The 25541-nt window shown below is 34.0% G+C and overlaps 2 protein-coding genes and 1 long non-coding RNA gene across 3 annotated transcripts; 2 read left to right on the top strand and 1 right to left on the bottom strand.

Annotated features, from left to right (window-relative positions):
- The first annotated feature begins 210 nt into the window (after positions 1-210).
- On the top strand, positions 211-8304 carry LOC123659239 (serine protease persephone-like). The gene is made up of 9 exons (XM_045594487.1): positions 211-216; positions 4723-4843; positions 5019-5081; positions 5426-5568; positions 5758-5871; positions 6582-6758; positions 7316-7535; positions 7620-7783; positions 7949-8304. Exons 1-9 carry the CDS (start codon positions 211-213, stop codon positions 8132-8134), a joined length of 1194 nt encoding a protein of 397 aa, XP_045450443.1. The 3' UTR covers positions 8135-8304.
- Positions 8305-9804: 1500 nt separating this feature from the next.
- On the top strand, positions 9805-22177 carry LOC123659047 (serine protease snake-like). Its single transcript, XM_045594320.1, has 11 exons — positions 9805-10000; positions 12456-12505; positions 12773-12805; positions 13638-13776; positions 15572-15634; positions 19900-19985; positions 20269-20445; positions 21160-21379; positions 21476-21639; positions 21805-22000; positions 22058-22177. Exons 1-10 carry the CDS (start codon positions 9940-9942, stop codon positions 21988-21990), a joined length of 1179 nt encoding a protein of 392 aa, XP_045450276.1. The 5' UTR covers positions 9805-9939; the 3' UTR covers positions 21991-22000; positions 22058-22177.
- LOC123659048 lies at positions 20052-23423 on the bottom strand. The gene is made up of 2 exons (XR_006743967.1): positions 23238-23423; positions 20052-20404 (listed from the first exon to the last, which is right to left on the bottom strand). It is a non-coding gene; the product is annotated as an uncharacterized LOC123659048 (long non-coding RNA).
- Positions 23424-25541: the final 2118 nt, after the last annotated feature.

The raw sequence follows: 25541 nt of genomic DNA, 5'->3' as shown, positions 1-25541 counted from the left end.
AATTTATTAAATTAACTTCAATTTATCTTTGTTTGTGTAATCTAAAAACAATTATTTAATACATTAAAACTAAACAATTTTCTAGATGCGTAAATTCTAAAACCCGTATACAAAAACTTTTTTTTTTTGTGATTGTACAAATTTTAGTCTCAAGTAATTATCGACACGTCAGATATATTTATACGTTTCAGACAAACTTCTACAGTCAAAATGCAAGTTAGTTTTTACAAGAATTGGTAACTATTTAATTTATAAATGCATACGTTTTGTATTTATTTTAACAGTTAAGTACAAAAAACTCTTTGTGCTGGAAACATTTAAATGCAAAGGACAATTAGCTTATTTTTTATAAGCATATTACTAAATTAAAGTCAGACATAATGTGTGTATTGAATTTTTTGCTAAATAATATTTGTAGTTTACTGATACTGCTTTGCTAAAACAATACTTTTTAAAATTTTATTGTTTTTTTGACCATATGTCTTTTTACCTGATTTTAAAAACGAGGTAATTCCGAAAATTGCTTAAACAGCATTGGACCCAATTTTATTTTATTGATCATATTTTAGGGTACAAAATATCATGCTATGTATATTAATTAAAGCCTACCATTCCAATTCATATATTTATACGGATAAAACAGACCATACGTGTAGATTGGTTTATCGTAATAAATATTAATATTTCAATTTCTATATTTGCTATTGAAACTTATAAAAAACTTAACAATGCTTTTATCCGCAAATTATCACAATCAAGGCATATTGTTCACTTGCAGTTAAATTAATACCTTATCACAAGATCTCAACCCTATCACGAATCGATTGCTGAAGCGCGTCATTTTTTTCCGCAAATTTTAAGCGTCTCCCTCTGAATTCCACGAATCAGCCATATTTGTACAATAACTGCCCGCCCGGGACGTACAGTACAATAGCCTCTTTGTTTAACGACGTTTTTCTATGGCGCGTGCCGAGTTTTTTCAATGGGGCCTATTCGACCCACGAGAGCAGATTCCGAGTTACGTCTGTATATGCCAATTTAGGGTTTCCATGGATTGTTCACGGTAGATTAAATTTATTGCAAAAAGTTACTTTATAATAAATTTGTTTTAATTTGATTATTTATTAAATTAATTAATATTTGATATGAAGGATATATTTTATTTTATAATTAAAAACGATAGTTATTACAACTAATTATATGTAGATATTGAATACTTTAGTAGTAAAAGTATTTAATATTCTTGGTCTTAAAATATGTATTTTTAACATCATTCATATCTTGTATATAGTGACTTTGCAAAATTTTCCTAAAAATGAGTCAATTACAGGTCAATATCTCAATTTAAAATAACTACACAAAGGACATTCCAATATCTACTAATATTATAAAGCAATTAATTCTTCGATTAATAAGTATAATCCTAATCATATACTCGTATATATATAAGTATGAAAATATTTACTTCACATTATAAAATAAAAAGTTGTTTTGTAATGTTTACGCGAATTTCACTTATTATAATCAAACAACTTTTTCGGATTTTATCGCGGTTTATTAAGTTTTTACCAACCATGATCACGGGAAGACTAAAAGTTGTGTTACTAAAAGTCGTTATTTTTATTATTTTAAGACGAAACGTTCCCCCCAAACGTTACAAACGAAACTCCTAACTCCAGACCCGTAAATAAAATACATTCATTTATCAAAATTACCGTTCTAGCGGAATAACTGGGGCCGACGAAACAAAGTGAAATAAATAACACCTCTTGTTAGCTGCCCATCTCGTGACTTCATACATTTTTATGAGGGCCTTCATTTTATCTACCCATGAAGATTGGCGTGTCGTTTGTGGCAATTGTCTTGGGTGTGACACGTTGAGTCTTCGCTGTCTAGTTCTGGAACATGAAAAGTTAAAATAATTGCATTTGCTCACAAACGAAATAAAAAGTAATTTTAAGTAAAAGTAATTATAATTAAAGTAATTTTAAGCCTCTTTCTCCATGTAGGAGACAAATCCACCACGTTGCTGCTCTGCTCTAGGCCGGACAGAAATATTTGTACAGATACAAATATCCATCCCAAGCGGAAATCGAACCCGCAATTTTCGGTGTGTGAGCATCATGTCCCCATTTCGTCGATAATAGAATAAGTAGCATACAAAATACTATTGTAATGAAAAGTACATAATAAAGTAAATATTCGAGAACTAAATAATAAATGGTTTCATTTATAATAATTGATTAAACCAGTTAAATTAATAATTTAACTTGGAATAATATAAACCCAAAAAAATTAACAGACATAGGCTCTTTCCCACTGTCGGTGAAGGATCAGACCACGAATTTCATTAATCCACCACGCTGCTCCAATGCATGTTGGCAGATATATTCCCTACTGAGTACTACCCTATGAGTAACGATCGCTATCAAGTGTACATGATAACAACCGGGACCGACGGCTTAACGTGCTCTCCGAGGCACGATGGGAAGACCCACAAGGTATGCACAAACACCCAGACCACGCCAAACATCTGTATGGCCAATACAAATGTTTGTCATATGCGGGGATCGAACCCGCAACCGCCAGCGCAACAGCCACAAACCAGTGCTGTGACCATTGCGCCAACGCGTCGTCAAAAATAGACGATCGTCGAAATGTGTGCATACCTTAAATTTTCTGATGCAGCAAATTTGCTAGTTAATACGGTCTTACATCATCAATGATTCTTTCTCCATTTCTTAGTGAGAATTATGGTATGATGGGGCTGACATGTTTGTGTAGACAAAAGTCCCTAAAAAGAAAATAATAAAAAAAACCTTCAATTGGTATGATTACATCAAATTGGATAAGCTTTTTTATATTCGTTACTGTATTTAAGAAAGAAAAAACTGATATGGCGGTACGATTTCGTTGGATCTGCTAGTTATTAATAAAGTTCTATGAAAATATATTATTAGGTATTAATAATATTAGTCATCAAAGCTCACTCGGTACTCATTGACTCCGTTGTTGCGGTACTTCCCTTAAAAGGGAATTGTATTTTACATTGAAATTAATGATATTTCGTACTCGGCTTTTAAACGCCACTTTTTATACATTTTTCGATAATTGACAGCTAATAGAAAATTTGACATAATAATGGTCTTGACGTGGCAGACTAATTTAGGAAAAACGTTCACACTAAATGATTTATTTATTTATTGTACAGTATATTTTAGTATATCTCAAATGGCTTAGACAGCATATTCGATTAAATTTCAGAGACAGCTTAATTTGCTTTAGAGTAAAAACGCTTCCAAATGTAAGTTATTTATTATCACACCAAACCACATCATCTAATGCCGTCGTAAATTACACTTTCTTTTTTTATTAAAAAATAACATCCACGGGCTCTAAAAGTAAATGCCTTGTACAGTATATTTTAGTATATCTCAAATGGCTTAGACAGCATAATCGATTAAATTTCAGAGATAGCTTAATTTGCTCCCACTGTTTTAACTATAATAGTCATATTTAAATCAATTTATATTTATATTATAGTTTCCTCATTAATCATCTCTATTACATTTATATACATATTTTGATTTACAAAAAAAAACGTGCGTTTATAAAACGCACGATGTGTAATTGGCTTGCCAGGTAACGATACGACTCGTATTATATATAGAGGACTGCCGCTTCCCATGTCACTTATGTGTTATGCATGTTTAAGAAATGATTTAAATATTTTAAAAAAATTGTTTAATATAAAGACAACAGTGACTGTGACATTTTTAATATTTTTTTTAACGCTTATGGTTAAAAAATATGTGTTAATGTAAAATATAAGATTCAAATACGTAAAAACACAAAATGAAATCTCTAACTTTAACAGTGTATGCTTTGACGGGTATGTGATAAATAAATACTTGAAGATATTATATTCTTGTAAAAATACATATAATTAATTTCTTTTTTCAAATTTTAGCTAACCGTAAGTGATAACTACTTCAAAAAATTTATTTATTCAATTTAGTGCTGCCATATTCATTTATCAGTGATTTGTTTTTTTTTATACTCGTTTTTTAAATAGTGTTGGATTATTTCTACGTTGATTTATTTTTAATGCTGATTTAAGTAACATACAATAATTTTTTTTCGTTATTTATTTTTTATTAACCATTATTTATTTTAATTATTATTTTACAGTTTTGTGCGTCGTTACGAATGCGGTTTCAAATTCTAGACGTTACAAAAGGGTATGTAAAAGATTAATACATCTAGAAAAATAATTTGTTGGACGGTTTTCTATTATCCAATCCAAAACCAAGACTATTTTTTTTCAATACTTGTTTGTATGCTCGCATCACGCCGAACATGATATATAAATTTAAACGAAACTAAGCGCATTTTGATTCTATATCATGAACGAGATCATTGGGCACTATTTATCTCCCATAGAATTCTAGTCGCCTCAATCACCACAGGAACAAAACACTGTTTGAAAGCAGTATTATTTAGCTGTGATCTTCTGTAAGGTCGAGGTACTACCCCAGTCGGGCTGCTCCATATGTCAAACAGAATATATTATACTTATATCCTTCTGTGCCCTACGTCAGTTAGAGTTTATGAATGTATGTATTTCTACAAATAATCAATATACAAAATAAAATTATAAGATTATAGGATATTAGGAATAATTTTCGTAATAAAATTATAGATTATGTATACCTGTTTTAGGAAAATATTGAACACAGTTTGATATATTCGGCGAGTCCCGCTACAGCTACCACAGATCCTTGCAAATATAATCCTTCTAAACCTGATTTTAGAGCACCTGGCCGCAGGATAAGTGAAGCCAGTAAGATCACATTTTATTAACCTCGCTTCAGTCTATCGCAGTCCACTACTGGACATAGGCCTCCACAAGTTCGCGCCAAAAATGGCGTGAACTCATGTGTTTAGCCGATAAAGAAGTCTCACTTCAATAAATATTTCGTTGACCTTGTGTGCTACAACTATGTGAATTGTTTCAGAGTGCCTTGAGTATATATGGGAACGACAAAACAGGGCCGCCAAGAGTAAAAACGCTTCCAAATGTAAGTTATTTATTATCACATCAAACCACATCATCTAATGTTGTCGTAAATTACACTTTCTTTTTTTTTATTAAAAATTAACATCCACGGGCTCAAAATGTAAATGTCTTTTGTTGAACATGCATGCTAACACGCATATTATAATACTACTGGCGATTTTTCATTAGAACTACAAATCGACAGTCCTATGACTGCCTAGTAAAACTAGGACGTGGTCCGACGCTGACGGTCTTTTTTTATTTAAATTTATTTATATAAAGCTATTATTAATATTTATTTATTTCTATTATTTACTTACATTTCACTACATTAATCCTAGTTAAAGTTTAATACGTAAATTCTAGTTAAAAATATCTTTAATATAAGGAAAGTTTTTCAAGAATTTTTACAAAATGAATCCGGATCAGATAGGAAGAATATATTTATAACAATAAAACGAGAATTAGCAATAATTCTACAGTTTTCTAAACATAATCTTAATGACTGCGCAAATTAAGCACGATAGCTGTAGCTGTAATTGGAAAATTAATAAAACAGTGACAGTAATATTACCCACTGGATTGTCTTCCTAGAAATATTTATTTCAAAGATTTAAGGTTGAGATGAAGAAAAGAAGAAAGGGAGAGAGATAAGTAAAATTAAGAGTTCAAATAATTTATTTCCGATCTTTGTAAAGGTTACCGGAGGAAGGTTGAAAAAAGTGAAAAAAAAACAAAACCGTCCAGGAAGCTTAAGAAAGACTTCGGCTATCGGCGGAAGGATGACGCTACCCGGAGAATTCCCACACATGGTATAAACAAAATTAATACATATTTTCTTTTTCCAATACCTCCTATAACATCCTTTGAACAACAAATAACATATTTTTGCATAACATAAAAAATACGGGTAGCTAAACCAAAAAATATAGTAAAGGAGTTTCTTTTTTTTTTGGTCTTTTTGATGCCTCTTTACAAGAAGTCAAACTAAGTCAAGAATTGAATATTTATATATATTATATATAAATGAATGTTGGTCTGTATGTCCTTTCTGGAATCGTAAACTAAGCATTTGATCATGTCATGATCTTCAGCAAAGTGTTGTGCATGAGCCCAGAAAGGTTTCTGAGTTTCAACCAAAAAAAATAACAAGAATGTTGACTTGTTTTTAGGGTTCCGTACCCAAAGAGAAAAAACGGGACCCTATTACTAAGACTTCGCTGTCTGTCCGTCCGTCCATCCGTCAGTCTATCACCTATATCTCAAGAACCACGATAGCTAGACAGTTGAAATTTTCACAAATTATGTATTTCTGTTGCCGCTTTAACAACAAATACTAAAAAATATAATAAAATAAATATTTAAGGGAGCTCCCATACAACAAACAATGATTTTTTTAAAGAGTAGGAGCTGTGAATTAACATAGTCTCAATACTCGAACACAAAAATATTAGTAAATTTTATAACGCACTTTTTCTATACGTTTTAAACTTTAATTTTCATTTTGATTATATACAAACAGGGCGCACTTGGTTGGAGAGTTATAAATAGCACGTGGTTATTCAAGTGCGGCTGCACACTTATCAGCTCCAAGTACACGCTCACCGCCGCTCACTGCTCCAAATCTCCAAGAGACTCAAACTTAGTGAATCAGGTTCCTGAAATCGTCAGACTCGGTGACAAGAACATTATTGATGTAGTAAGTATTCTTTCCATTTAAGTAACTAGTGTGTATTTAGACTTTGAAAAGACCTAGGAACATGTTATTTATAATTTAGAAATCTTACTCGACTTTCATAATGACTTTGGGAAGCACAAATCGTAGATTCGGTGCGCCTTCCTTGAAAGGGATGACAAATTTTTAATATGTATTTATTTTTCAATTTGATACATTACATCGAAGATTGATATCAAAAAGGAGGATATGGAACGTTCCATAGCTTAATTGGCTAGAGCGCCGACACGGTACGTCGGAGACGCGGGTTCGAACCCCGCTGGAGCGGTCAATTTTTGATATGATATTCAAAATGTTTAGAATTCCTAATGTGGGTAACACAAAAATAAAATCTTAGATATTTAAAGCTGTGGTAATTTTACTGGCTGAAGCATGAAGTGTCAATATGTACGTAACCATAATAAACACGCAACTTGTCTATTGCAGAAAACCGTTGAAAAGTATTGCATTAGTAGTTCGGTCATGCTTAAGTTTAACTCATTTTATTCTTTTGATACTAAAAAATATTTTGAAATTTACAGTACTCAAATCATCAACTGCCAATCGATGCTAAAATTATCAGAATCATTGTACATCCGCAGTACTCAGCTCCAAAAAAATATTTTGATATAGCACTCGTAGAAATAGAGGAACATAGAGAATTTACAAGCAACGTGCAGCCTGCCTGCCTTTGGCCTCAGTTTAACACCGACAGACTCGGTACATCGGCTACTCTCACTGGATGGGGGGTTATCGAAACAGGTATTCAGTAAATGAAAATAATAAACTCTATTTTTGGTACATTCAGTTTTCGTAAGCCCTTTGATTAAAATTGAATTCCAACAGCTACTAGGACCGTTTCTCGTGAACTGCAGGCTGCTGTAGTCGACATCATAGACTCGAAGCAGTGTGACTCACTACTGCGACCATTCTGTAGCAGACACTGGTGCGGTATTAAGGATAGTCAGCTATGCGCGGGGAAACTCGAAGGTGGAGTGGATGCTTGTCAGGTAAATGTATACCTAATTAAAAGTAGGAATAGGGACTTTTTACGCTTACCATTGCAATTCTTAATGAATCATTGAGAAACGATAAGACTGTAAGTTCAAGTTTGTTAAATATTTTTGTTGGAGATTTTGTTCACGTTATTCTGCTATATAATAATTTTTGTACAGGGTGATTCGGGTGGACCGCTACAGATAAAGATAAATCTTACTGAAAATCTAGAAGGTTCCATGCACTTCGTGATAGGCGTGACGTCGTTCGGCATCGGGTGCGCGCGCCCCAACCTGCCCGGCGTCTACACGCGCGTGTCCAGCTTCGTCGACTGGATCGAGAGCGTCGTGTGGCCGGGACATTAGATAAATTATTAGTCATTACGAAATAACATGATGTTTAGAATGAAATATTGTTGTTACTATTTTTATACCAAAGAGCTCGACGGTTGTATTAGTAGATATATGTTTAGTTAAGCTAGAAGTTATCAACAATAGTTATACATAAATAAACAGTATTAAATGTTTAAACCCAACTGTTGTTTTGCTAATAACAATACCCAAACTACTTTTTAACCAACTTCCAAAAAAGGAGGAGGTTCTCAATTCGACTGTACTTTTTTTTATGTATGTAACATCAGAACTTTTGACCGTGTGGACCGATTTCGACAAATTTTTTTTTTAATCAAAAGGTGGTGTGTGTCAATTGGTCCCATTTCAATTTATTTGAGATCTAACAACTACTTTTCAAGTTATATCTAATAATGCGTTTTTACTTGACGCTTTTTTCGTCGACCTACGTTGTATTATACCGCATAACTTTCTACTGGATACACCGATTTTGATATTTTTTTTTTTGTTGGAAAGTAGATATCCCTAGTTTAGTACCATGATAAGAAAACCAGGATCTGGTGATGGTATCCCAGAGAAATGGAGAGAAACTCTTGAAAATCCGCAATAACTTTTTACTGGGTATACCGATTTTGATAATTTTTAATTTAATCGAAAGCTGATGTTTGTCATGTAGTCACGTATAAATTTTATTGAGATCTGATAACTAGTTTTTGAGTAATCTTTGATAACGCGTAGTTACTTGACTATTTTTTCGTCGATCTACGTTGTTTTACTCGTCGATGTAATTGAAGTCGGTTTTTTTTTCGTTTGCGAGCAAACACAATTATTTTTACACTAATGACGGGTCTTTCCCTGATGTATAAGCAATAACAATTATATAGCAAAATATACATCAAGTAAAACCAGTTTCTCGTAACGCTATCTTTAATGGGACAACAGGTGCGCAGCGCACTGTGCGTTTTTTAATTGGAACTATTTTAAAAGTCACATATTACAAAATTTACAAGACTTATTAATGGAAGAAAATTCTTTTTATAGCAATAAGGTGACAAACAAGCATAATAATAAGCGCCTGCAAGCGCATGAGCGTCTCAAGCGCTTTACCGACTTTGCTCCCGACATTTAGGTATCTACTGCATATTCAGGAACTCTGAATACTCTGAATACTGCTTCAAAGTTGACAGTTTATTCAATTTTTTTTTTTTACGATTCATTTCTAATAACTCTTACTCTTGTCGTAATCTATATTAATATTATAAAGAGGTAAAGTTTTTAACTTTGTTTATTTGTAGGGGGTAATCTTCGAAAATACTGATCCGATCACGAAATTCTTTTTTTCTATATATTTTTTTTATATTCTTTCACTATCAGAAAGCTACATTATTCAGGAGAGATTTGGGTTATATTTTATTGTGATTGAACATAAAATTTAGTAAAAAATAATGGTATATGTAAATCTAGTCGGAGATGTGCGCGCGAGATGAAAACTTTACAATTTATTTGCATCACAAAAATAATCAAACGAAGTGGGAAAGGGTCGGCTAGTCGGAAATAAATTGTACACTAAAAATACTTAGAGAAAACGAAAAACTTGTTAACAGAATGATTCACAGAAAAACGCTCGTTTTAAAAATCGTCCATCGTGTCACGAGCCGACGAGGTAAAGCAACTACAAAATCTTGTCAGATGTGTTTATCACGCGCACAAAACTAACGTTAAGATGATATTTTAATACATATTTTTACTTCAAATAGTAAAGTCGTTGCATATTCATCGATTTTTGAATTTTTTTTAACTGACATTTAGTGAATGAAATAATGATTTATGTATTAGTCAATGTAATGAAACCTTTAACGTTAACGATATGTGTTTTAATAGGTAGGTGATGTTCTTTTTTTAATAATTATTTGATATTTTTTTTTATTGATAGTAACTTTAAGCATACTATAGAGGCTTTAAGCATATATACATGTATATGTATAAAAAAAACGCATAGTAGATAAATATTTCTGCCGCACCAAGGTTCCGGAATCGAATCCACACTCCTGAAATAGACAGCATAGTCACTAACCGGAAACCCGGAAATATTTGCTGTCTTTTATACTAATGTTATAAGAGGAAAGGTTTTTTTTTTGTTTTTTTAGCAAAAAACTCAAAACCAATAGACCATTTCCCAAAATCTTTCACCACTTTCTATCGATATCACTGAGTGACATAGGCTATATTTTAACGCGAGAAAACGGAACAATGAAAATAGCGTGGTCCATGCAGGTGAAGCCGCGGCGGAAATTAGTAATATCTAAACTACCGAACTAATTTTGCTTATACTATAATTTTCAACTACTCTACAGTTCATAGTAGAGTAACAGTAGCTCAGCAGTAAGCCATGAGTTCACTCCATTTTGGCGCGAACTTGTGGAGGCCAATGTCCAGCAGTAGACTGTATAAGGCTAAACTGATGATGATGATGATGACTGAACAGTAGCTCTAAATATTACAATACGGCAGTTTAACCAGTACCTGATGATGAATGACGAAGATTGTAACATACAGTTTCACTGTGGGCAAAAAGACCTGTCTGGCAGACAGCGTTGAGTATTCACAACAATAATCTGATAATGTAGTACAAATTTTACCCTCACTTAATTTAGTATAAATACGATAGATAGTTTAGAAATTGTTTTGGATAAATGAAGTATATGATGCGCCTAACAACCGGTTGTTTGCGGGTTCGATACCCACACGGGATGGATATTTGTATTTTGTACAAACATTTATTTCCAGTTTGGATGTCTATCTTTGTGGATCTCCTCATCGGCGAGCACGTAAAGCTGTCGGTCCTTGTTGTTATCATATACACCTGATAGCGATCGTTACTCATAGTAGGGAATATATTCGCCAACCCGCAGTGAAGAGGCAGTGAAAGAGGCCTATAGTCAGAAGTGGGATGTTGGAGACTTAATCATCAATCATCGCATGATGTAACAAAACAGACAAATAATGAGTTGATAACTGCCAAACAACAAAAAATAACAACATTATAAGTATTCCTAGTTTCTTTAAGAAAAACAAATAACAGAACGTGTGAACTAACTTAGATACGGAGATTTGACTAAATCTATTATTTTTTTACAAGATATATTGATAAATACTACTACATACTACGTAAAAGTGTTTGATTATATGTATGCAAGAAGTAATAAATAAAATAAAAATAAATAAATAAATTTAATTTATTCAAATGGAAAAGGCATTTTGGGGTTTCTTGAAAAGAGTATTTTTTTCCTTAAAACATCTGTTCCAAGTTTTTTAATAAGTTTCCTAACTCGGTGAATTTCGTACAGTTATATTATATATTCATTCATTCATTCATTACAGCCTATACAGTCCACTGCTGGACATAGGCCTCCACAAGTTTACGTCAAAAATAACGTGAACTCATGTGTTTTGCCCATAGTCACCACGCTGGGCAGGCGGGTTGGTGACCGCAGTACTGGCTTTATCGCACCAAAGACGCTGCTGCCCGTCTTCGGCCTGTGTATTTCAAAGCCAGCAGTTGGATGGTTATCCCGCCATCGGTCGGCTTCTTAAGTTCCAAGGTGGTTGTGGAACCTTGTTATCCCTTAGTCGCCTCTTACGACACCTACGGGAAGAGAGGGGGTGGCTAAATTCTTTAGTGCCGTAGCCACACAGCACCAGCAGCAGCATATTATATATTGTTTTCCTTTAAATTCGTCGATTTTTTTACATTATAATTTATGTACACGTTGTTCTCACAATAATGAACACAAAAAATTGTGTATTCATTTATATTATGTATTCATTTATTTTATATTTAGTCATTGCTAGCTGACCCGGCAAACGTTGTTTTGCCATATATGTTATTAACCCTTTAATCCCACCTTAAACTTATGGGTATGAAAAATAGATGGCCGATTCTCAGACCTACCCAATACGCACACGAAATTTCATAAATATCGCTCCAGTCGTTTCGGGGGAGTATTTTAACTAACACTGTGATACGAGAATTTTATATATAAGATATTGTTTATGAGTGTTTCCACCCTCCTCAAGAGCTCTGTCTGCCTCACTCATCACAAAAACATAACGCTAAACATATAACTATCTACTTGAGAGCAGATTTATTGCGTTGTAGTTTACTGTAACCTTCTGCTCTAGTCAGGTTGCTCAAAATTTTGAAAAGCCTGATTTTTAAAGTGCCTTCCTTCAATAAGTCGTGTAAATATTTTAGGCACAATTCACCGTAATTAAATACCTAAGTCAAAATACATATTATTCCTTGGAACATAAGTTTACCGTTTTATTTTTGCAGTATCAGTGGTGATTTCGACTGCGGACTCAAATTCTACACGATACAAAAGGGTATGTGGAAATAAACTATAAAGTTGAAGTAATATAGAATTTTTTTAAAGAATTTGAAAAGATGTAGAACGATGCCCAAAGTAAAAATAAATAAAACAAATAAATATCTATAACATACACAAACGGTCGTCAGTTCCTGAGGTAAGCGACCTAATTCTTATGTTATAGGTAACAGCTGACTGAAGTAGCTACATTTTTTTTTTGACAAATATATCTAATGTTAAAAAAGGGTTATATTATTAGTAGTTCTATTTACCTCTGTTACAGCAATGGACTTGGTCGAGTAACAACAAACCCCTTGTGAGTATTCACCACTAAAACAGATCAAGAACATCACAGCATATCAGTCATTACTTGATCTTAAAATTGTGATTCTTAATATTAGTAACTCACTTCAGCCTATGGCAGTCCGTTGCTGGACATAGGCCTCCACAAGTCACCGCAGGGCTGACTGTTGCACCGAAGACGCTGCTGCTCGTCTTCGGCCTTTGTATTTCAGTATATTAGTAACACGAGATTATAATCCTACTAATATTATAAACAAGAAAGTTTGTATGTATGGATGTATAGATGTATGGATGTATAGATGTATGGATGTTTGTTCCTCTTTCACGCAAAAACTACCGAATGAATTTTAATGAAAGCCGAACTACCGAATGAATTTTAAAAAATATATAGCTTATACATTAGAATAACACATAGGCTACGATTTTTAAAGATAGTGTGTGAATTGTCTAAAATATAACGATAATCATCAAGTAAGTCGGAAAAAAATCTGCCATCTGCGAGCTATTCTTGCGTACGCTCCAAGAACTGTAGAGTTTACACGTATATGATGTACGAGTATAAGAGAAATGTTTATCTTAATTAGTCCTAAAAAAAATACGCGATAGCATATATCTATCTTTTATGAGTAAGCCACTATCGCTAAAACAGTGAGCCATATATACATTAAAAGTTGATAATATATTTCTAATGCACATTTTGTAGTAACAATTGATTTTTATGTCACAGAATCAATTTAAATGAATTTTGGTATAAAGATAGATATTGAGATAATAAGTTGACAATAGTTCTCGTAGAAACACTGATTGTATTAATATGTACACATACGTACGTGGTCTTTTTCCAGAGAAATGATAAAAACAATTTATTACGTACATCAACTCCGATGCCAATAACAACTACCACAGCAACTACAGAAGACCCTTGCAAATACAATCCGGTTAAGCCGGATTTCAGAAAACCAGGCCGCCGTATAAGTGAAGCTAGTAAGAAAATACTTTATTTAAAGGTATCCAACTTGTTCAAACCCGCCAACCCACACTGGAGCGGCGTGGATGTGATCCCTCTCCTACGTGAGGAAAGAGGCCTATGCCCAACAGTGGAATATTACAGGCTGAAGCGGACTTGTTCAAAAGTTGTAGGTATTTGTATAGATACTCAATTTCAAAGACTGTACATAAAAATAAATAGATGGAAAATTTAATAAGTACAAATAACAAAGTTAATTAAGATAGGGCAGAGCAGTAAATATCTATATCAATTTTCGGAACAGCAGGGTCGTAACTCAACTATACAGTAATAATAATAATAATATACTTTATTGCACATTTAAATAAAGAACAAAATTTAGATTACAAGCAATTATAAGTAACAAATTGTACAATCAGGCGAACTTATTGCTAAAAAGCAATCTCTTCCAGACAACCTGATAATGAAAGGGATATTGCTTTTCAGCAGTAGATCATAGATCAGGTATCCTCTCAAGTAGTGTTACGTTAAGATTGAGTATCGTAGTCAAAGCTCCTGGGGAGGGTCAAAGATTGGGTCGGCATCGCGTTTACACTGCTCCTGGTATTACAGGTGTCCCTTAACTTCTACAATGATAGTACACCAAAACTTATCAGAAAGATCAATTTCCATATTTGGCTTTGGTAAACAAATGCTTTTAGTACTCCTGTGATATTCTTGAACAGTGTATTGACGACATCCTTCATTATGAGAGAGACGAAAAATCTAAGTCGAAAAAAATGGATACATTTTACATGTATATGAAATAAATCTGTATTATTTATTTTCACTGAGGTAGGGTACAACAGGAAATATCCTGCTAAAAATCTGGAGCAGCCCGACTGGGGAAGTACCTCGACCTTACAGAAAATTACAGCCAAATAACACCACTTTCAAGCAGTGTTGTGTTCCTGTTGTAAGTAAGGTGACCAGAGCTTTTAACTGAGGTAGGGCATAGCAGGAATTTCCTGCTCAAAATATGGAGCAGCCCGACTAGGGTAGTACCTCGACCTTACAGAAGATCACAGCAAAATAATACTGTTTTCAAGCAGTATTGTGTTCCTGTTGGTGAGTAAGGTGACCAGAGCTCCTGGGGGGATTGGGGATTGGGTCGGTAACGAGCTTGCGATGCTTCTGGTGTTGCAGGCGTCTATAAGCTACGGTAATCGCTTACCATCAGGTGAGCCGTACGCTTGTTTGCCGACCTAGTGACATAAAAAAAGCTAATGGGGAGCATTGGGGATAGAGTCGACAACACGCTTACGATGCTGCTGGTATTACAGGCGTCTATAAGCTACGGTAATCGTTTACCATCAAATGAGCCGTTAGCTTGTTTACCGACGTAGTGTATAAAAAAAATAAGTTGCGGAAAGACACGAAGACCGAAAGTAACAATGAAAAACGGAATGTTGTAAAATATGATACTTTGTTCAAGGTTAATTATTCGACCGAGTAGAGGTTTTATCATGTTTTAATGGGATATGTGCGAATCGAAACTGAAATAAGATTGTATTTTATGCAGTACCCAGATTATAATTTGAATAATGGTATTCAGCAGTATCTTGGCTTGACGGACTTCTGAAGAGGCTAGAAATGTTTATAAATTAGTCCTAATATATTTTAAGAGACGTAATTGATTTAGTTAAGATAATTAAGAACGATGGAGGTGACGTGGTCACTGTGTGACGAAACCTCCTATTTTTTTAAAGAATAAAAAAAAGGTTAATTATTGATAACCGAATCGAAAATTATAGTTCCTGTATTATTTTTCAGAATGTCTTGAATATGTATGGGAGAGACAAAATAGAGAAAATCAGAAAAAGAAAGAAGAAGAATGTAAGTAATTAATGATCTTTTGACGCACATGCACTCTTTATTATTACTGCTCTGCACATAAACCTACTAGCGTGATAGCTATAGGTAAAAATAATATTTTAAGATCCTCAGGGTTTATATTAGTTACCATATTTTGATGGCAAAAATATTATTTCAATGATACATGTTGAGAAATATCTATACATATAATAAAATGGTAGGAAAGTCAAAACTGTACATTGAATATTTTTTTAAAAGAATACTTGGGGTGTGATCTTTAATCGATACCAAAGCCAAAAATATAGTTTTTAGAATTTTTGTCTGTTTGTCTGTTTGTCTGTTTGTCTGTATGTAGGTCCGGAATAAACTCAAAAAGTACTGCATGGATTTACTTCAAATTTGCCACGAATATTATTAAAAATTCGGTTTAATATATAGGCTGCAAATTATCACGCTATCACCTACAGGGAACGAGCCGTGAACCTTTATTTCTTTAACGCATTCTGTAACAACGTGTAATCTAACTACGCATATTTGAATGTTATTATTATGTTAATAACCATGCCATAAGCTAGCTTCATAATATAAATAAAGACATTCTGAAGTATATTTAGTTTTAGCATTGCACCCGTGCGAAGCCCGGGCGGGTCGCTAGTATTCTATATTATTATTTTTATTCGATAAGCTGATAATGATGATAGACCTTACTTGGAAAGTTGGGATTCTTTGCGACAATGTCAGACGAAACTAGCAATCAATCAGATTTAATTATTTCTTTTATTGTGACGTGACGTCAAGTGACGTTTCATTATAATTTAGCGATAAGACTACCTTTTGTACATGTCTATATTTTCTTTCGATGTAAAAACTTTCTCTGATAGTGTACAATTAAGAGTATTTGTGTTTGTATTTTTTATATTTTAAATCATACGTGTGATAGAAAAAGACAGAATCCTATGCTGTCTTCGTTGCACAGTACACTCATCTATCGTCATGCCTCTGGCGGCCGTAAATTGAAAAGAAAAGCGCAACCATTAACCCTTAATTTGGTACTGTATGCTGTGCCATACAAACTTAAAAAAAAATAAAGTGTTAAAGAAATATTATGATTTCAATATAATTATTAATATTTATTCTTATAAACTAGTCACACTTTATGAAAAAAAATGTTTTTGAGTGTTAGCAACACTGGTGCTGTCACTTTTTTTCAAAATGTCTGCCCGAAAGAAGCCGGCTGTGCTCACTAAGGTATTTATTTGTTTTTTATTACTTTTTCCTCGTAAATTTCTAATGAAACACTTATAATTCGATCGTGACATTATAGTGAAGTGTTCACTGTTATAATTTTGGCAATATTTGTGGATATTTGTTGTTTTATTTGATAATAAACTTTGTATACCGTGACATACATTGCCAACTTAGTAATAAATCACTGCATGACGAAGCTGTATGTCACAGCATACATTGCCAATTTATTAGATTTCTTTTTGTAATATTTTTTTTTTTTGCGATTTATGGGTTTTGTTTGCTTCGGCTTTGGTGTATGCAATTTTTTTTTTTCTTTTTGTGATATTTTTTGCGATTTATGGGTTTTTGTTTGCTTGGGCTTGAGTTTTGGTGTATGCAAGCTTTTTTTTTCTTTACAGCACGCGCTACTTACACGTGGTGGTAGAATTTTAGCTTTGATCCCTACTGAAAATGCACTCTCTGATGATGGTAATGCGTCTGACGTCGATGATGAATTATTAAGCGCTCAAGTTTTGCATTCAGACTCATCTTCCCCAGCCCGATCTATTGCGAGTTCCTTAGAAAGACTGAATATATTAGATTCCGATGGTGAAACCTCAACCGATGAGAATGTTCGGCTTACACCTGTATTCCAAGAAGTATACCCGAATCCATCGCTTGAGCCCGATTGCAGTACTATTCCGACAATAAGTGACATTCCAACATTGCCTGCAACCCCTGCCACGCCTGCAACTCCTGCCATTCCTGCTACTCTAAATCCTGTATCTCAAGTCGCTTTTGCATCACAATCTTCACCTGCACAACCTTCAGTGACCATACCTAGCACTCCCACTACATCCTCTACATCGCTAAATCGCATAACTAGAAAAACACGATCGAAAAGACCGACGGTTCCTGTTGCTAAACGCTCACGCAGAATCAAAAAGTTCGTTCTGTGCTATAAATGGAAAAGGACTGCTGCTTTTCAACACAAAGCAATTATGGAAGATGAACCAGAAATCGATTCTAAGACACCTACTATTCCCTTGGACTATTTTTACAAGTTTTTTTCTCCAGATGTTATAACTGACATTGTTGAACAAACAAATGCGTATTCAGTGGAAAAAACCGGACGATCGATTGAATTAGTTGAAGACGAACTTCGAGATTTTCTGGCTATTCACATCATTATGGGGGTCGTGTCCATGCCTTCATATACAGACTATTGGAGTCTGCAATATAGATTCGGTTTAGTTGCAGATCTAATGCCCATAAAAAGGTACCAAAAAATTCGAAGATACCTTCATTTCGTCGACAATAGCTCTGATAATAGTGACAGATATCATAAGATAAGGCCCATAGTTGAAAAAATAAGAGCAAATTGTTTAGCTCAAGAAGTCGAGACCAAGTTCAGTATCGACGAAATGATGATTCCTTACAAAGGGACTAAGGCCGGCAAGAGACGCCAATACATGAAAGACAAACCCAATAAATGGGGTTTCAAAAACTATATCAGGGCTGGAGTATCAGGTATGATATACGATTTTATCCTGTACGGAGGAGAGGACACTTTCAGGTTCCATAATTTCACAGAAGAAGAATTGTCGCTAGGCTTTGGAGCTCAAGTAGTCATTGCTTTGTGCAAAAGTATAAAAAAAATACCAGCTTTTGTATTCTGCGACAATTTTTTTTCATGCCCAGAACTCTTTTACATACTGAGAGAAAACTACGGTATTTTTGGATTGGGCACCATCAGAAAAAATAGACTGAGAGGAGCAGATACAGTTTTACGTACGGAAAAAGAAATGAAGAAAAAGCCTCGAGGAGCTTATGACCAAGCAGTTTGTGACAAAAATCGCCTGGTAGTTGTGCGTTGGAATGACAACAAAGTCGTAACGTTGGTCAGTACTTATGTAGGTACAGAACCGGTAGAGAAAATTAAACGCTACTGCAAAGAGGCCAAACAAAAAGTTGAAGTCAATTGTCCACAAGTTGTCAAAGAGTATAATAAACATATGGGTGGTGTAGATTTGGCGGATATGCTCATCTCGCTATACAGAACTCCTTTCAAGACACGACGTTGGTATGTCGGCATATTTGCCCAGCTGCTTGATATATGCATCAACAATGCATGGCTATCTTACAGAAATGATTGTACTAAAATAAAAATAAAGACTATGCCCTTGAAGGCTTTTAGGTACGAAATCTATGAAGGACTCAAAAAGAATAGACGTGCTGTGATTGACCCACCCGACATCAAAAAACGACCACAAAAAGCGATACAGCCAGTTCCTGTTGAGTCCTCGCGATTTGACAATGTGAGTCATTTCATGACCATGACATCTCAGGGTCGGTGCAGGTTATGCTCTAAGCTCACGACTGTCATTTGCAGCAAATGCCAAGTCCGGTTATGTTTCGTTACCGGAAGTAAACCCAGGAATTGTCAACTAATTTATCATTTTCAAAAATGAGTAGAGTTTATGGGTTTACTTCCAGCATTTACTGCAAATCACCGTGTTGCAGAGCTATTATACCCGCTACTTTGTTTTCATAATGTATGTCCATCATTTTTATAAAGAGGTTTGATTTATGTTTGTTTTTAATTAAAGTTACAATACATATTTATGATTTTTATTCTTACTGGTTTTGGTAAGGTATGTCCCAACATACATTCAAATGAATACATATTTCTTTACCCACTTGGCAATGTATGTAGTAGCATACATGATTTTTCAGGAAAACTGAAAACCCTAGATTTTTTTTACTATTTTTCTGGGCATATTTAGACTCTACACATTCCTATTTCAGTATTTGTTTCAATTCAAAATGTTTATTTTTTTTGCCAAATTAAGGGTTAAGTATACGTAGCCCCACTATTGTTGTTGCAAAACCTGTGTAGAATACCGTGTACCGTATCCTTTAAAATGCTTTGGAATTATTGAACTTTTTTAATGAATTTGCTTGACTATCATCAAAATTAAACTGGGTCTAGTTTAAACTTAATAGAAACTTATTGCATGTTCAAACTTACTCCAATAACATTTAGAATATTTTTACAGGCAAACAAAAACGACTCGAGAACGGAATATTTGGAATTTCGGCAATAGGGGGGAGGATCACAGCACCTGGTGAATTCCCACATATGGTATTACAAAAAATATCTTAGACTAAAAATACTTTATTGGGTAATTAAAAATGATACGCTAGAAACCAATTATAAGCATTATATGTACAATCAAGTTTTAGAATCATTTAAGAAACAACATAAAATTGTAACCAAAATATTTGTAAGAAACACCATTACCGAAAAAAAAAAAAAAATTTCTTCAAAATCAAATTTGATTGCGTTTTAAAAGACTTTCGACGTAAGAAATTAAAAAGAAATGAGAAACATTTGCTAATAGTGATAAAAAATCATTTGTTCTAAGGGTGCTCTGGGATGGAGGGTTATACAAGGCACGTGGGTATTCAGGTGCGGATGCACGCTCATCAGCTCGAAGTACACGCTCACCGCCGCGCACTGCTCCAAGTCTCCGCTCGATACGAACTTAGTCAGTCAAGTGCCTGAAATCATCAGGCTCGGCGATAAGAACATTATTGACGAAGTATGTTTTAAATGTAATTAATATGTGTAAAGAATCATAAAACCTATTTACTGAATCTAATTCTTTACATTTTTTTAATATCATATCAAAAATCTACCGTTCAAGCGGGGATCGAACCTGCATCTCCTACTGACCGTTTCGGTGCTCTAGCCAATTAAGCTATGGAACGATGAAGGTAACGGTTAGATCGAAATTTTTGATATGATTATTTTTATTTTCGGTTTAAGCGAACCGTGGCGCCGTCTTTAGTGAGTTCTTTACAGAAACCCGTAACTATTCAAAGTTTCATATTACAATGAAAATCTTTGACAGGAGACGACGCCGTGCTATTTTTAAATTTGTACGATTTTATTTTTGTGATACCCACACATTAGGAATTCTAAACATTTTTTAATATCATATCAAAAATCGACCGTACCAGCGGGGATCGAACCGACACCTCCGACTGACCGTGTCGGCGCTCTAGCCAATTAAGCTATGGAACGATATACCCGTTAGATCGAAATTTTTGATATGATGATTTTTATATTCAGTTTAAGCGAACCGTGGCTTGATATGATATTAAAAAATGTTTAGAATTCCTAATGTAGGTAACACAAAAATAAAATCGTACAAATCTAATTCTTTACTTAAAATAAAGAGAAGAATTCTTTATTATTTCAATGATCAAGAAATGTAATTAATATTTAAAACTATTTTTAATGTGTTTTATAGATTTCAAACGGTCAAGAACCAATTGACGCCAAAATACTTCGAATCATAATACATCCATCGTATTCAGCACCAAAAAAATACTTTGACATAGCTCTAGTAGAATTAACCGAACCTCAACAATTTACGAGTTACATACAACCAGCCTGCCTCTGGAATCGATTTAATACAGATAAATTGGGAACATCAGCAACCCTTACTGGATGGGGAGTCATTGAGACAGGTATTCATTAAATTGTATTTACAATATACTTTATTTATAATTAATTAGTCGTCACGGTTACTATTGGTTCTATAAGTTTTTATAAAATCTCTACAGCCAGCAGGAAAGTATCTCCTGAACTCCAGGCTGCCGTAGTCGATATAATAGACCCATGGCTATGCGATTCACTACTGCGGCCGTCCTGCAACCGACACTGGTGTGGCATTAAGGACCATCAGATATGTGCGGGGAAACTTGAAGGTGGAGTTGATGCGTGTCAGGTATTTTACTATCCACTTAGAAATAAAGAGGAAGGAAAGCTATCTTATGGCAAAATTTTGTCATTTATTTTAGTCGCTTTTTGTATATTTATCTTTATCTGTACTCTTTGTACATACGTTCGGAACGAAATATTGATTATTATAACATTTTATACTTCCGTGCAGGGTGACTCAGGCGGACCACTTCAAGTGAAGATAAACCTGCCTCCGTCTGAAGAAGGTTCCATGCATTTCGTGATAGGCGTTACATCTTTCGGCATCGGGTGCGCGCGCCCCAACCTGCCGGGCGTCTACACGCGCGTGTATAGCTTCGTCGACTGGATCGAGAGCATTGTGTGGCCGGGAAATTAGATTAAATATAATATAAAATAAAAATAAAAATAATAAATATAAAAATAAAATATAATATAAAATACAAATATTGTATCTTGTTTTCTTCCTTGACACCAACATGCTCGTAATCAAACGCTATATATCTATATATAGAAGGACATATCTTTATATAGGGGAGATAAAAACCCCTACATGTATTTTTTAGTTTTAGGTGCATTGTTATAACTCAGACAATAAGTTTCACTAACATAATTTTGTAAACAGTCACTTGTTAGTTCACTTGCCATTGTTACTTTATCTATACATGTAATAAAACAGTAGGAAAATCAAAACTGTTCATTTAATTTTTTTTTAAGAATACTTGGGGTGTGATCTACTATCAATACCGAAGCCAAAAATATAGTTTTTAGAATTTTTGTCTATTTGTCGTTTATCTATATGTATTTCCGGGATAAACTCAAAAAGTACTGCATGGACTTACTTTAAATTTGGCACGAATATCATTAAGAAGTCGGGTCAACATATAGGCTACATATTATCACGCTATCACCTATGGGGAACGAGCAGTGAACCTTTATTTCTTCAACACATTCTGTGACAACGTGTAATCTAACGACGCATATTTGAATGTTGTTGTTATTATAATTACTATAAAAATCACGCAATATAAGTAGCTCAGGCCGATAAACATAATTAAATGAATATAAGTAGTATTAAGAGCCATTTCACAAAAATCGGTAACAATCCGCGAAATTGTAATATTTTGACGTCGTTAATCTCAGTGTTAGATGCAATAATGTAATTTATATTCTTGAAATATAATAGAGCAACTTTTGTTGTAGTAGATAGTCAGATCAGAATATTGAATTATATTATGTGTATAAAAGTATTAACCTTTTCATCAGCCTCGTCCCTGGGTAATCGGTCGCAATCTATACTTTGAAGTCCTACTTTTCAATAACCTCTACGTTGAAACCATTTAAAAAAAATATCGTAATATGTGGGATATAATTTTGTTGAGGACTATCACAGATTTTTATTCCATTTGTATCTCTATTAATCGATAAAAAAAAATTTAAAGCTACGAATATTTTCCAAATAAGTACAATTTTAAAAGCGATATTTTTCTTAGAAAACTAAGAAATTTTAACGAACTATCTTCATCAAAGTAAACTTACATCATTATGAAATACAAAAAAAAATTAAAAAATGTAATCATTTTTAATACAATTTATATTAAATAATAAAAGGATAGTATATATTACCACGCATCAAGCCCAGTAAATCAGTCGAGCGCTAGCACTAGGCACGGGAGACCCACTATGACTGCACAGGACAGGAAAGGACTGCTTCGAATATGTATTCTTAAATATTCTTATGTTTTCTAAAATATATATTTTATGTATTTTTGCGAGGTAGAACTTTTAATACAAACCATATGCTATAATTATATACATAACTCGTTTATTATGTTTTGTTTTTCCTCTTTATTCCGATAATTACGTCATCGCTAATGTGTGCCGTACTACGAGGATAAAGTTGGAAGGTGTGTTGGATTGAAAAATAAACAAAGAAACTAAATAAAAGCCACATACTCAAACGCTACTTACACATAATTGTGTTTGCAGGCAAACGAAGAAAAACCGTCTTCAATTATATCGACAAATAATACAACGTAGGTAGACGAAAAAATAGTCAAGTAAATACGCATAAGTTGTAATCAGATCTCGATGAAATTTAAATGTGACCACATGATAAACATCGACTTTCGATTAAATTAAAAATCATCAAAATCGGTACACCCAGTAAAAAGTTATGGGCATTTTCGAGAGTTTCCCTTGATTTCTCTGGGATCCCATCAGATCCTGGTTTCCTTATCATGGTAACAAACTAGGGATTCCAACAAAAAAAGAATTATCAAAATCGGTTCATAAACGACGGAGTTATCCCCGAACATACTTATAAAAATATATATACGGTCGAATTGAGTAACCCTCCTTTTTTTGAAGTCGGTTAAAAAGAAACACAAAGACAATTGCCTAAACTAACGTTTATCGTGAACGAGGATTTAACTCGCTCTTACTTGCGCGACGGCCAGAATTTGTGAGCACTGCGCTCATACTTCTTTAAATAAAACCTCCTTCGCTAATTCAAAAAAGTAACACTGCTGTGAAGGCATATGCTCGGCTGCAGACACAAGTATAATTGCAACGCACAGCTATTCTTCATCGATTCAATAATATAGTTAGACTCAACTGGATTGGACTAGGCAGTACCGTATATAACACAATATTGGCGGTCGCGAACTTAAGTCTACGTTAGAACTGAGTTAGCATGTACCAAATTAGTCTTTAATATTAAAAGTGACGAAGTACATCACAAGGATCCTGCATTATTTTTTCTTAGATCAAATAATTGACATACTGGGTGTAATATTTGTATTATTTATAAATGTATTGTTTCCATGTATATTTATATGTATATAAAATAAGTTTATTTAGTATATCAGTGGGCTGTTTCACAAGCATTAAGTTGCTTATCTTAGGACTATGTTTAAATGTAATAAGATATTTATTTAATTATTTATTTTATTAATAAATGTCTTTTTTTAAACATACAATTTATGGTGCCCGGACATCAGCAGCATAGCAAGCGCGTCGCCGAGACTACCCCTCTTTCGAAACAATACATCTTATGAAATCTGGATATCATACGCACAAGAGAATCGAAACTACTTGAGACAGTAATATTTGGCCGTGGTCTTGTGTAAAGTTGACTTCCTTCCGCCATTTAAGCACTCCAAAATTCAGATATTTCCTTACGTAGATCCCCCCCCCCCACCCCACCTGCCACCACCATAACTGCTCAATAAATAATTATAATAAAAATATGAAAATAATATTACTCTAATAGTTTTGTTAATTCAAAAATGTACCATGTCAAGTTATAATTTTTATTATTTAATATCCGTAAAGCATCCATTAAGTCGGTTCTTCCCAGTAAGTATCAGTAAACATCCTTGTATAATAAACAATAACGAGCTATACGAGTTAGCCTTTAAATGCTATTTATATTAAAGTCATAACAATTATGCTGCACTATGATTTTTAACGTACTTGTACTGTTTATACACCGCGTTGGCGCAACGGTTACAGCCATGGATTGTACCTGTTGCGCTGGCGGTTGCGGGTTCGATCCCCGCATATGACAAACATTTGTATTGGCCATACAGGTGTTTGCCGTGGTCTGGGTGTTTGTGCAGTCCTTGTGGTTCTCGCCACCGTGCCTCGGAGAGCACGTTAAGCCGTCGGTCCCGGTTATTATCATGTACACCTTATAGCAATCGTTACTCATAGTAGGGAATATATCCGCCAACCCGCATTGGAGCAACGTGGTGGATTAAGCTCTGATCTTTCTCCTACATGGGGAAAGAGGCCTATGCCCAGTAATGGGATATTACAGGCTGTAGCGTACTATTTATAAAACATTATATGTGAACAGGATAATAATGACCTAAATCCAGCTTATTTTAATCAGTTGTGTATATCCAAAGTTGTCCTATAAAATTT

Source organism: Melitaea cinxia, chromosome 13, assembly GCF_905220565.1.
Source record: "Melitaea cinxia chromosome 13, ilMelCinx1.1, whole genome shotgun sequence".
Taxonomy (NCBI): domain Eukaryota; kingdom Metazoa; phylum Arthropoda; class Insecta; order Lepidoptera; family Nymphalidae; genus Melitaea; species Melitaea cinxia.
The sequence above is the reverse complement of the archived record's forward strand: the minus strand, read 5'-3'. Positions and strand labels throughout refer to the sequence as shown.